Source organism: Marmota flaviventris, chromosome 10, assembly GCF_047511675.1.
Source record: "Marmota flaviventris isolate mMarFla1 chromosome 10, mMarFla1.hap1, whole genome shotgun sequence".
NCBI lineage: Eukaryota > Metazoa > Chordata > Mammalia > Rodentia > Sciuridae > Marmota > Marmota flaviventris.
This window is the reverse complement of record NC_092507.1, coordinates 88,357,420-88,370,268: the sequence shown is the minus strand read 5'-3', so window position 1 is coordinate 88,370,268 and position 12,849 is coordinate 88,357,420. Positions and strand designations below refer to the sequence as shown.

General features: G+C 35.5%; 1 protein-coding gene across 2 annotated transcripts in view; it reads left to right on the top strand.

Annotated features, from left to right (window-relative positions):
- Positions 1-1,284: 1,284 nt before the first annotated feature.
- The window catches only part of Dph5 (diphthamide biosynthesis 5), a 33,097-nt gene continuing 21,532 nt past the window's right edge, over positions 1,285-12,849 (top strand). Inside the window, exons 1-3 of one of the 2 annotated variants that reach the window (XM_027943147.3) lie at positions 1,285-1,774; positions 1,958-2,106; positions 8,006-8,130. In XM_027943147.3, coding sequence (XP_027798948.1) covers positions 1,972-2,106; positions 8,006-8,130 — 260 coding nt within the window. In that variant the 5' untranslated portion in view covers positions 1,285-1,774; positions 1,958-1,971. Of the gene's footprint in view, positions 1,792-1,957; positions 2,107-8,005; positions 8,131-12,849 lie in introns of both variants that reach the window. The other variant, XM_027943149.3, reaches the window with a different exon arrangement.

The following is a 12,849-nucleotide window of genomic DNA, read 5'->3' as shown; positions in this document are numbered from 1 at the left end:
TTATATACTTGTCGAAGGGAAGAGGCCTGGATGGGAGTTTGAAATTTGAGTTGGCAAAATATTAGGAATAACCTAGAATTACATAAGTAGACTGTCAATTTTGGGGGTTTGTTTTTTGTTGTTGTTGTTTTTTCATTCTTATAGGTGTGTAGTATCTCAGTGTGATTTAAATTTTTATCCTTATGTCTGATGTTTACCTTCTTTTACAATGATTTTTTTCTATTCACATATCTTTCTTGGCTTCAATCTTTTTCTTGGCTTTCAATCTTTTCCCCATGTTTTTAAGTTAAGCTATATTTTTAATATTATGAGAGTTCTTTACACAGTCCGTTATCAGATCTATGCTCTGCAAATATCTTTTCTCAGTGTGTAGCTTCATGGCATCTTTTGAAGTACATTTTCAGTTTTTATTTTGTTTTCTTTTCTGCATCGTGCTTTTGATGTCATACTTAAGTCTTTACCCACCTGAGTGTGGTAGCGTGTGCCAGTAAGACCAGTGAAATACTGGCAACTCAGGAGGCTAAGGCAGAAGGATTACAAATTCAAGGCCAGCTTCAGGAGCGAGACCGTCTCTCAAAAATCTCAAAATAAAAAGTAAACGAACTGGAGATGTCGCTCAGAGGTAAAGGCCCCCTTGGGTTCAACACCCAGTACCCCCCCCCCCCCCCATTTTTTTGTTGTTGTAATGTAATATGGTGTGAGAAATAAGTTAATGTAATGAAAGCAGACAGAATTAGGAAGAGTGTATATAGCATGAGAAGTATAAAGGGTGGGTTGAACTCAATACAAAAAGACACAGGGCCCTTTCGAAGAAACACCAGGAAAATTCCTAACAACCAATAAATACTGTCTACCAAAAAAGCAATGAAAACTGTTGTTTTTAACTTAAGATGGCTAGTGAATTTAGGGACAACATTTTTATTCACAGCAAACCGATACCAGAACTTTATTTAATCAACCTCTTTGTAAGAATTCCCCCTGTGCAAGCACTTGAGATGAGCTCTGAAATCCCTAAGAACTCTTAAAGGTCATTTCTCATTTCAGAAGAGTCCGGGATTCCCGACACATTAGATGACTAAGCCAGATCCTTGGGGGATTCCGGCCTAAGTTCTTGGGGACAGACCCAAGGAGTCACTGCCCCTCTGGGAAATCAAAACTACACTCACAGCCAGGTTTGCCACTCTGACACCGCGCCTGCAGGCAGCGGCTTCAACCACCGACCGAGAGGGCGGGGATTAAAATACGAGCACTGGGGTAAACCCGGGGCAATTGAGGGGAGTCCCTCTCGTCCGCCAGCCCGCGGGAGGAAGGCGAAGCAGAGGCGCAGGGCGGGGACCCGCAGCCCAACTCGGGTGGAGCTCCTCGTGTGCAAAGATCCTCCGCACTTACCCCGGACCAGAAAGGGGATGTTTAAGTCACTGATTCGGGGCAGCGTGTGTACGCGGGTTTTTTTTTTTCCCAGAAGCAGGCTGGGGGCGTTCGACCGACTGCCCCCGCCCAGTGACCTTTAGCCTTCCCACCGCGACAGCCCGCGAATCTCCAGCAGTGGAGTCGGGGTCTGGTGCCCGGCGACCGCGAGCTGGCTCTCCCACGCCTCCCGGCTAGTCGTAAAGTGCGGCAAAAGGCGCCTGCGTTTTGCGGCGCCGTAGGTGGGGCCGGCAGCGTGGGACCTGGCTCGGCTCGGCTCTACAGCGTCGGAGCTGCTTCACCGGAAAGGCCTGCTGCAATTAGGACTTGGTGGAGCACAGGGGACCAGCTAGCATTCTCTCATCGGGTAATTGGACCCAACTGGTGAGATTGTTTAAAACACGGCTCCAGTCCTTACTTGTGACTCTAGAGTCTCAAACCTCATTCGTGCCTTGTCGCTCCTGGGGAGCTACTCTGTTGTTCTGTTGCCATCACTAGACTTCAGGTTTCCTCAGGGTAGCTGACATTGCTATTCTTGTTCGTCCTGCAGTCACCCAGTTCGAAATGCTTTACCTGATCGGCTTGGGTCTGGGAGATGCCAAGGACATCACAGTGAAGGGCCTGGAAGTTGTAAGACGCTGCAGTCGAGTGTATCTGGAAGCCTACACCTCAGTCCTGACTGTAGGGAAGGAATCCCTGGTAGGTAATTTAGGCTTCCGTCTCAGGAAAAGAAAACTACCTTGACGTCTGACTTTGACAAACTAGGCTGAATAGAATATCTGCTGCATGTTTAAAACATATCTCCTATTCATTAAGGAGCTGAGAAGTACAAGAAAGAAAGAAAATCATACACCAACCAAGTGACTTGAAAAATCAAAACAGTGGTTTTTCTACTATAAAAGTCTCATATTGTGGTTTTCTCCAGCAAATAAAGGAACATTATTTTACACTCCCGGGGGAATAGTTATCAAAATCCCTTATTTCATGAGATAGCCAAGAAATCCTTTCTGAGTTGAGTGTTAATGAGGTGCTGACACCTTAATGAGTTGGTTATATATTCAGAAACCAAGCTGAAAGCCTATTCCTTTGAAGTGTTTCCACAGGGAATGTTGATCGCCTGTCTGTAACATCCAAAGAGATCTTACCTCAAGTAGACATTTCCCAGTAAATCTTATACATGTATATATTAAGTGATCCTGGGACTAAATAACCAGAGAATTTGTTAGTGTAGTTATACATTTACCTGGTTTTCTTTAAGGGCTCAGTGAATTTTAGAGGAAGTCAGTTTCAGGTTCATTGTCAAACTCCAAGTAGGGTATGAGTTAAGCTCAGAAGACTAATGGATGTGTTATGGAGTAGATTTTTAGAATTGTCTTTGTCATGTTGTCCAAACAAAAAAGTGACTAAAAGAATTTCAAGTCTCTTTCTCTTAGATTCATACCCCAGAGAATTCTGAAGTTCTCAGAGTTACTTTAAAATCTTGAAGGAATTAGGGCGTGTTCCTTGAAATAAGCATGAATTTAAAAAATTTTCTAATGACCAGCTTTGATTTGTTGGCCCCATTTTTTTACTCTTAGGATGGAATCAAAATATCTAACCTCAGGATGATGGAAATATGTCACTGTAATCAGTGATCAAGAAAAATTAGAATGAACTTAAAACCACCTAACAGAAAAATAACAAATCAGCAGTTTTATAAAGAAGGTATCAATCAGTATGGCATGGAAGAAAGTTCGGACCTAGGTTTTCTTTGCTCTGTTATGTGTCAGTGAACAAGACCTTTAACTTTAGTTTTCTAATATGTAAAATGGGTCAAAAACATCTTTCTTATAGGTTCTTAGCACAGTGCCTGGTACAGAAGTATTTAGAAATGGTAATTGTCACTGGACATATTTCTAAATTTCTGAACACTATTTTCTTCATTTGTCAAATGGAGTTAATCAATTGGAAGGTTATGTAGGGTTTTATTGAAATGTATGTGAAAGTACTTTGTAAGTTTTAAGTACTAGCTAAATGTCAATTTTGGTTACTCTAATTTTTTAAAGTATTTTTTTCCCCAAAAAACATCGTTATTGTAGAGTCAAGATCTGGCCCTAGCCTTATCTATTAGTAAATTATATATGCACTGTTGAGTTGCAAGAATATTAGTTCTCCCACAATAAAAAGTACTAACATTTATAGAACAATTGCTTTGCATTGTTTTAAATGCTTTACATTTAGAATAGGATTATTATTCGCTAGTTACTATTAACATTTTACAGGCACAGAGAGGCTAAGAAACTTGCTCGATGTGTGAGTGGTAGAGACAGGTTATTAACCAAAGCAGTCCTAAGTTGAGATTTGCCACTCTAGATCTTTATACTGTACTGTGTCTCTGCAGTCTTACAGACAGATAAAAACTACACTAGGTATAACTTTAGAAAATATCTAAAAGAGAGGGTAGGATTCAACCAAAGTGGCTTGTCTTTAATCCCACCATGTCACAAAATTTCTTCTGGTATGTGCTCCATATTCTTCTCCAGGTCCTCAGTTCACATTCTTCCCTGAGTACCTTGCCTATACACAACTTCATCTACCATAAGTGACTCATTTCTAGACTAAAGTAAGTTATAAATAAATTCATACCTTTATATTACCCAGTAAAATCTCAGAGCCACTTTTATGTTAACTACTTTTTTTCCTTTTTCTTCTTCCCTTCATTTCTATCTTTTCTCTTTAAAACAAATTGATTTTTTAGAGATTTGTATGTACTTAACATACCTATACATACAATCTGGTCTCAGCTATAGATAACTATTACACAGTGAGAAAAAATATGGAAAATTTTATCTATTTTCTACAATGAAATGTTTTCTTTTATCATACTCTAACATAATATTTGTAAAAAGGAACCACCATATCATTGCTAAAGAAATCTGAATTTATGTGCTCTTAAATTGAAAATCATTCTCAAATTACCAAAAAGGTAGTATTATTTATATGTTCTCTGGTCAAAAGATAATTGATCTAGATATAGTAAGTTTAAGAAATAATTTAGATAACAATTCATAATAGCAGTGGGAAGAAGAAGCTATAAAATCATATGTTTGGAAAGAACTGAGATGAGCTTATCTAAATCATTACTCTTTCCTTTGACCTACTAAAAGTAAAAGTGGTCCCAAATATAAAGTATTTATTAGTTATTAATTACTATGAGAATACATGTGAGAAAGATTACTTCAGTGTGTAATGTCAGGAAATACTAGATGGATTATATGGGATTTGAGCTGTGTTTTAAAGTAGTATATATACACCAACCTTTTAAAATTTTTGTTTGTTTGTTTGTTTTTACATTATAATCCAAGTGCAAAATGATAATATCTGTTCATCCTTGTGGATAAATGGAGAAAATTGCTCACAGCCAGAGGAAGCTAACTTGGACCCCCAGCTACCTTGTAAAGCAGAGATCATTATTCTCTGTCTATCCCCCATTTGTGGCATGTGTGAAGTTCTACAACCAAAGTTCTGCCTTTGAGCAATCACTTAATTTCTTTGCTCCGTTTCTTACTTATAAAATTGAGATTAAAATAGTGCTGATCTCACATTGAGGTCAAGATTAAATGAATTCATATGCATAAGGTTTTTAGAACAGTGCCTGATCACAGAGTAATCCCAATGTAAATGTTTTAGTACAGATAATGTTAACATAGAATAAGATTTGATAAAGGAAAGAGCATTCTACCATGAAGGAAAATCATTGTGAGCTTAGAGGAGGAAAGCACAAACATTTGCTATATTTGTCATTGGACTTCATTGAAATGGCTTTCATTTTTTCCCAGTGTATCTGTTCCCTTTCTTTGTAACTTAAATAACCCGATACCACCTCTTCCTTGTTGCCTTGTTTTCTTGTCCAGCTGCTGTGATTGAGATCAGGAAGACAGGAAAGAGGAGAAAAGGGACTTCACACTTAAAAAATGAGGCCATTAGCTATGAGCTTTTTTAACTTTTCATCTGCCCTTACCACAAATTTGACTCTATCTTCCTTCCACTCTTAGAAAATAACTTGTGGGATGAGGCTCTTGTTCCAAGACGTAACTCCATCTAGATATGGTTTAAAAACCATTTCCTTTAAAATCTTATCATTATTCTTTATGTCAACCTATTACCATGTAGTTCTCATGTTTTACCTATGTTTCTCATTCTGAAATCATATTCAAGCTTTGATCATTTTGAAAGTCTCTTCTTTGAAACCTGTTTTCCCCATAGTTATTATTCTCTTTTTCTTTTATCAAGTATACCTTCATGGTCCCTAGTTCCACTTGTGTCTCACACTCCTGAAGGCTTATTCTCTTTTCTTAGAAGTATTTTCAACAATTCTTTCAGAGTTGAGAACTCTAGAGAATAGTTTTGAATTCTTTCTTCTATTACTTCTTTTGATGTAGTTGACCACTACTGCTAGAAGCTGGCTTTTAAGACATGACTTTCTCTTAATTGTATTCTTGCATTTCCATTTTCTCTGTCTATTTGTAAACCCATTTCTCTGTTTTTAAACAGTATTTTAAAAACACTTTGTCCTCTCATTTGTTTCTGAATACTACTTTTAGCCTCTATTCTGATTATTTTTTGAATAGCTGGTCCATTAAATGGTTTACAATTCAAAATGTACTAAAAGATATTATAAAACATAAAGAGATTTCTATTCCATTTCCCCTTCTTGGAGGCAGTCACTACTAATTTTTGTGTACCTTCTCGAAATACCTGAAAACAATTTAAACTTACCCTGTTCTGTTCAAAAACTGCCAACTTATAGCAAGAGTGAATTTTAACTTTTACGTTCATTTTCATGAATGATTAGGGTTGAGACTACAAAAACTGGCTAATAAGTCATTGGATGATATATAATCCAAATTTAAAATTATTTGTTAAATAGTACTGCCTGTTTTTCTTATTTTCCTTCTCTCACCCCTGACCAGACTGGATGCTTTTATTAGTGTCTATGTGCTAGTTAACTCTCCATTAGACAGCATGCATCTTAAGAGCAATAGCAATGTATGTCTCATTCACCACCATCTCCCAATATCAAGCCTAGAATTTGGTATGGAGGATGTGCATAAGAAATATTTCTGTAGTGAGTGTATGAATGAGTAAATATGTGGGTAAATTTGAAAATAATTTAACATCAGCCTCTTACTACATTTGCTATCTTTTTAAAATATTATTTTTTTGAGAGGATCAGCCATTTGTATATATAAACATTGTTGTCTCATTAGACCATGAACTGTTTATTAGGTTAGAATAAAGTACAAAATAGAATTATTACTAGCATGGGGTTTCTTGGTCTTTAAGAAATGTTAGAAGTTCAGCCAGATATGGTATATGCCTATAATCCCAACAACCCAGAAGGCTGAGGTGGGAGGATCACAAGTTCAAGGCTAGCTTCTGCAACTTAGCAGGACCCTGTCTCAAAATAAAAAATAAAAGGGGCTGGTGTAGCTCAGTGGTGGAGCCTCCCCCTTGGATTCAATCCCTAGTAATGGGCGGCGGGAGAACGGGTTCAGTAAAGGCCATTGTTTTCTTCAATTCGTAGTAATCGTGTGTGTATTCTCTTAAATATGTAAGTGTTCTGCAACCATTAAGCTTTCTGGCTCATAAAGTCAAAGTAAAGAATATAAAAATTAATGATTAAGAAAAAAATACTTGGTAAAAGTGAAATGAAAGCATTTTTTATCTATAAGAAGATTGTTATTGTGAATTTCTAGAACATTTCCAACTTTCCCACTACAGCACTCTGAATAACTTTTAATAACTAAAATTTGTCAACATATAAGAAATAGTATTATTTATCTGTGTATCCACCTTTACTTCATTGGAATTGCATGTTACTCCATAGGAAATCAGTTATAAGATTCTGATCTTGCAAAAAAACTTTTAACTACTATGTTATAATCACCAGCTTATTAACTTACTCCTTGGTTTGTTTCTCTAGTGCCCCAAAGCCATTTGTATGGAAACTTCCTGTATGTTTTTCCTGAAACTCTGCCTTTCTAGCAGGAGCAAGGGAATACAATTTTAAATCTGAATTTCTTGCATTTATGTAGGAATATTTACTGGTTTTATAAATAGTCAAATCATCATTTTCTGTTATTTCTTTTATGTTGCCTTTTATTTTAGTCAGAGTGTCAGATTGTCCCATAAAAAATTTAATAAAACCAGAACTACCATGTGTATCATTATTAATATATTTATTCTGTATTATCATGGTTTTGAAGTAGTAATCATGCATACATATTCTCTATTCATCCTATAATGTTCTGCCGTCTATTACAGCCAAATATAGAGGTGAATTTAAAATGCAAAAGGCCTCAGATGTTAGAGGTCTGCTTCCTCCTGGGATATTAAGATAGCCTCAAAGACAGTTTAATTGCAACATAGTATAGTGTGCCAGCTCATTGATGAGTTGTATCCAATGATCTGTGTTTGGATAGTTTCCAAGATTCACACCAGCCCCAAATACAACAATTGTTTTTATTGTTGTTGTTTTGTGTGTGGGTGGGGGGGGGTGGTGGTGGGGAATGGTCACCTGCTTTCCTTCATTTTTAAATTGGGCTTAAATCTATAGGAAGACTTTTATGGAAGAAAATTGATTCTTGCTGATAGAGAAGAAGTGGAACAAGAAGCAGATAATATTTTAAAGGATGCTGATATCAGTGATGTTGCATTCCTTGTGGTTGGTGATCCATTTGGGTAAGTTTAAGCAGACGTTTTGAGTTACTTGTTAATCAGTAATAATTATTCTATTACATTTAAAACTTACCTGCCAGATAAAAGACTGTTGTTTATCTAAGCTCTATCTAAAATTTATAGTTTAAAATTTCATTATCTTTTGAGATTAATGAGGGAAATCCACTTTGTAAAAAGATACCCATCATAAGTATCACAACATTATAAAATGTCAACTATAAAATTTGTATCTTTGATTTTCTTCTTTAGAAGATGATGTAGGCTATCAAAGCCTTAACTAGTGTATCATTATTAAATATGTTATTATATTCTCCAGAGTCATGTCTGCCATTTGCTGCAGATAATTATAATCATCTTTGGCTTCCTTTGTTTTAGGCTTTTTTTTCTTTTTAAATTATGTAATATTTGATTATACTACTGTCATTTACGTGTCTTGAATTTATAATTTTTCAAGCTTCTGATTTCAATTTCTTATATCCATTGGAAGCCTTGTTCTTCCTCATTACCAAGAAGATGTGCTTTTACTTGTCTAGTCAAGCATCATCAATCTCTGATGTCAAGCCAAATAGAATAGTTTTTGTCTCCAGCTGGTGACCCAAGATTTATGTCACAGATTTAAGGAACATAAGGACAATTAAATCACTGTGAGCCCACCATCAAGAATGTTTCTTACAACAATGGAGTTACATGTGTATGTGTCTGCCAAAAAGAAAGTAATTTATATCAGTGTGATGGGCCATACTCTGCAGCGTTATTAAACTTAATTGGAATAACTTTGGATAATCACACATTTTAAAATATTTAAATAGTTTGTTTTAACCTCTGACATTGTTTTCTTAAACTTAAGGCTTTCTCAAAATTAATAGTACCTATCTTCTTTTTTTTTTAACCATAGGATGGGAAAATGAAAAATCCCATAGAGAAAAATAGCTTCTAATTCTTACAGAATTTTTTCACTAAACATTGACTCCTTCTGCATAAAACCTGAGTTTCTGTACGCAAATCTCTCACTAAACTTCCCAACTTGATATACTACAATTCTTACAGTCACCTAGTTGAGCAAACTCAGTAGCTTTTGACTTTATTGGCATCCAATCACTGACAATGTCCATTGCACAGTAAAAACACTACTGGAAGTGAGCTTTGCAGACTGATGCCAGACCACAGATTGTGTGTTCTAGTCCATAATGAGATAAGACTAGAAATTGGGAGAAAGCATTTAGAAATTTTTGTAGCTATCTAAAAAGCAAATTTTATGTCTACTGAATTAGTAAAAAATGAGGGCTCATATTTGGTATCACTCCATTTCATGTTTTGTTTTTATAATAGTTTATTTTTATTGCATTTTACAAAACTGTTGTTCCATAATAATTTGGAATCTAAAACAAATTAGCCTTTCACCATAGAGAATTTGAGAAGCATTGCTGTTGAATTGTGTTTTACCAAGTTTTTCTTATTCTTTCATTCCTTTTTACTCTGGCTGCCGCTCTTATACCTAATCTAGCCTCATGCACCTTACACCTTTTGGCTGGTCTGTGTATAAACTCCTTACCCATACTGTAGTAAAATCCATATTTGTAAAAACCATAATTTGGAAACTCATCAGGTCTCTTATAAATAAGAAGTTTATTAGCTCTATCATTAGCCAGATATTAAAAACACTTCCCAACTTACCCTTCCGTCTATATCCTACCATTCTTTTTGAAGCCCACATTTATGTTAACCAGTTTGCTTTTTCCCAGTTATCATGCTTTGTCACCTTCATACCTTTGTTCAAGGTCCTTCATCTTGAGTGACTTGTGAACCACCTGTGACTATCAGAAACCTACTTATCTTTCGAAGCTCAGCTTTCCATGCTATAGTCCCTTATTATTCCAACATGAAGTTATATCTCTACTGATGGCATATATCATTCATACTCATTTCATATAGTACCTCACACTTTTTTTTATAACCTCTGCATTTACTCTTCTTTTATATTTGTAGGCTGTCCTTCATATTTTTATCTCATTAGCTTCCTTCACAATACTAGATATAGAGTTGGCATTAATTAAATATTAATTGAATAATTTTGGTATATTTTGCTTAAGGTCAACAGAGAAAAACCAGAAATATCTTGAACTGACATTTATCCAGTTAACAAATGACTTTTGTACACCAATCTTATGAACTCCAACATGCTGGATGATAAGACATGAATTTATATCTCAGTGGGGGAAGTGACAATAATCAGAGAAAAATAAATTTTGGCAGGCCCATGAAGGGAGAAAAAAGAAATAATAGACTTATTTATATACGGTTATATGGAAAAGACAGTATCTGAAGAATGAAAAGGTATAGAAGGAAAGAATATCCTAAGCAGAGGAAACAGTAAAATTGTACTTATGGGATTGAAAGGCTAAGGTGGCTATAGCATAGTGAGTGAGGGGGAAAAAAGGAATATGTGAAAGTGTCACAGATATAGGCAGCAGCCAGATCATGGTAGGCTTTGAAGGGACCAGGAATTTTACTTAGATTTTTAGCAGGGACAGTCTGTTTGACATTATTGAAAGAACACTAAATGTTTAGGTGAAATGGATTTCAGGGAGGCAGGACATATTTAAAAGGAAGAATGTCAGGATGGTCTGATAGATGGGGAAAAGAAAAGAAGTAAATGTGACTTTGAGGATTCCAGCTTTATACTTTAGTAGTTGATGGCGCTAGTTCTTGAAATAATGAAAAGTGGTAGACAATAGGATTGGGGCAGATAATAATTGGTTCTAGAAACATCTTAAATTTGAAATGTCAGATAGACTGTTAGATTATCTGCTGCTGGAGCTCAGGAGAGGAGTCATCCTGGGAATATGGCTTTTGAAGTTATTCATATGTAGATGGTATTTAAAGCCAGAGGAATAGATAGAATCATTTTAGAAGAGAAGGGAAGAACAAAGGACCAAGATTCAAGCCCTAGGAAGCTTGTACATTTCATGGTCTAGCTATAGCTAGAGGGGAAGGAAAAATAAGAAAATATGTTGTCACAAAAGCCAAGAAAAGACTTTCAAAATAGAAAGACTGGTGAACTTTGATATACTGCTGAGAGTTTGTATATAAGATGAGGAGAGAAAATTGTGTGTGAAGTTAGAGGCATGATGTTTGGAGTTCAAAAGTGCTAACTTTATGGGGGAGTTGGTACTTGAGCTAGCTTTGGATAGGGTTCACAGGTAGAGCTTAAAGGCCTGGTGGAGGAAAGTGGAAGGGGGATTCCATGTAAATGAACAGACTTGAATTAATCATTAATTTAGAGATTGAGTTTCACTATGTTGCCCGGGCTGGTCTCAAATTCTTGGGCTCAGATGATCCTCCTTAGCCTCTTGACTAATTGGGACTGCAGTCATGTGTCACCACATCCAGAATATGTTATTAAATCAAGCCTTGAAGAATCACAGTTTCAATGGATTAAATGGAGATATCAGGAAAGAAATGTGTAATGCAACAAGGCACTGGAATTCTTTTTTATATATGATTTTAAAAAAGTCCTTGTTTAAACACTTCCTATTTACTTGAATAAAACATGAAAATGAAGATTGTTCAGGATGTTTAATCTTAAATTCTTTTTTAAAATATTTTAAAAATTGTGAGAGAACACACAGCAAAATTTACCATTTTAACCATTTTTTAAAGTATACAGTTCAGTGGCATTAAGTACATTTACATTGTTATGCAAGCATTGTCACTATCACTATCCATCTCCATAATCTTTTGAAGAAGATAATTAGAAGTCATAATTAAGCAGGTTGATGGAGTTCTCATCTGTACCCTTTTATCCAGATTATTGAAAGGAATATGGAAATTAATCATATAAAGAATGTAAATGACTCTAAAGAAGTACATCAATAAATCTGACTTAATCATGTGAGAGATGATAGTCTCAAGCATTATGTCCTAATGGAGTTGTTGCATGGGGTCTTTATTAAACAAACTCTATCTAATAATGGATTTTTTTTTTGTTATTCTATTTTATATTTTAATATATCTGTAAATTTATACACCTTTATTTACTTTTCTCCTGTGTGCCCTAATGTAGGCCATTTGATTATTTCCATTTTATGTAATGCACATGAACAATGTTTAGCGCCTAATAATTTTCTAGTGATTTTCAGCACTATCAGGAGTCCATTTTTTTTCCTCCAGTAAAGTTGTTATATAAATTGATATGTACAGTCCCTTAGTTCTCTCCTACTTTTCCACATTTTAGATTGTTTCCTTTATGGTAGATTCTCCTAAATAGGTTTCAAGATCAAAAAAATAAAAAGATGTGGACTTGGACATTTTCTAGCACATAAAACACACACTATCAAATTATCTGTCAGAAGGATCAATACCAGATTATGGAGCTTCCAGTAGTTCATGAGAACATAGTTTTTACAATGTTATTTGAAGTTCTAGTATATTTTTGGACCAACAGCACCCATATGTCAAATATGGTGATACTTTATTTGCAAACATATTACTATAAATAAAATTTAAAACATACTCAGTCTTATATATTCAAACTGGTTACTTTTATGTACCATTGATTTTTTTAAATTTTGAGACAGGTCTTGCTAAGTTGCTGAGGCTAGCTTCAAACTTGTGATCTGTCTGCCTCAGCCTCCACAGTTGCTGGGATTACAGGAGTGTACCACTCTGCACAGCCGGGTCTAGTCATTTCAAATGAACTTGTGACAGATATAATTGTAAACC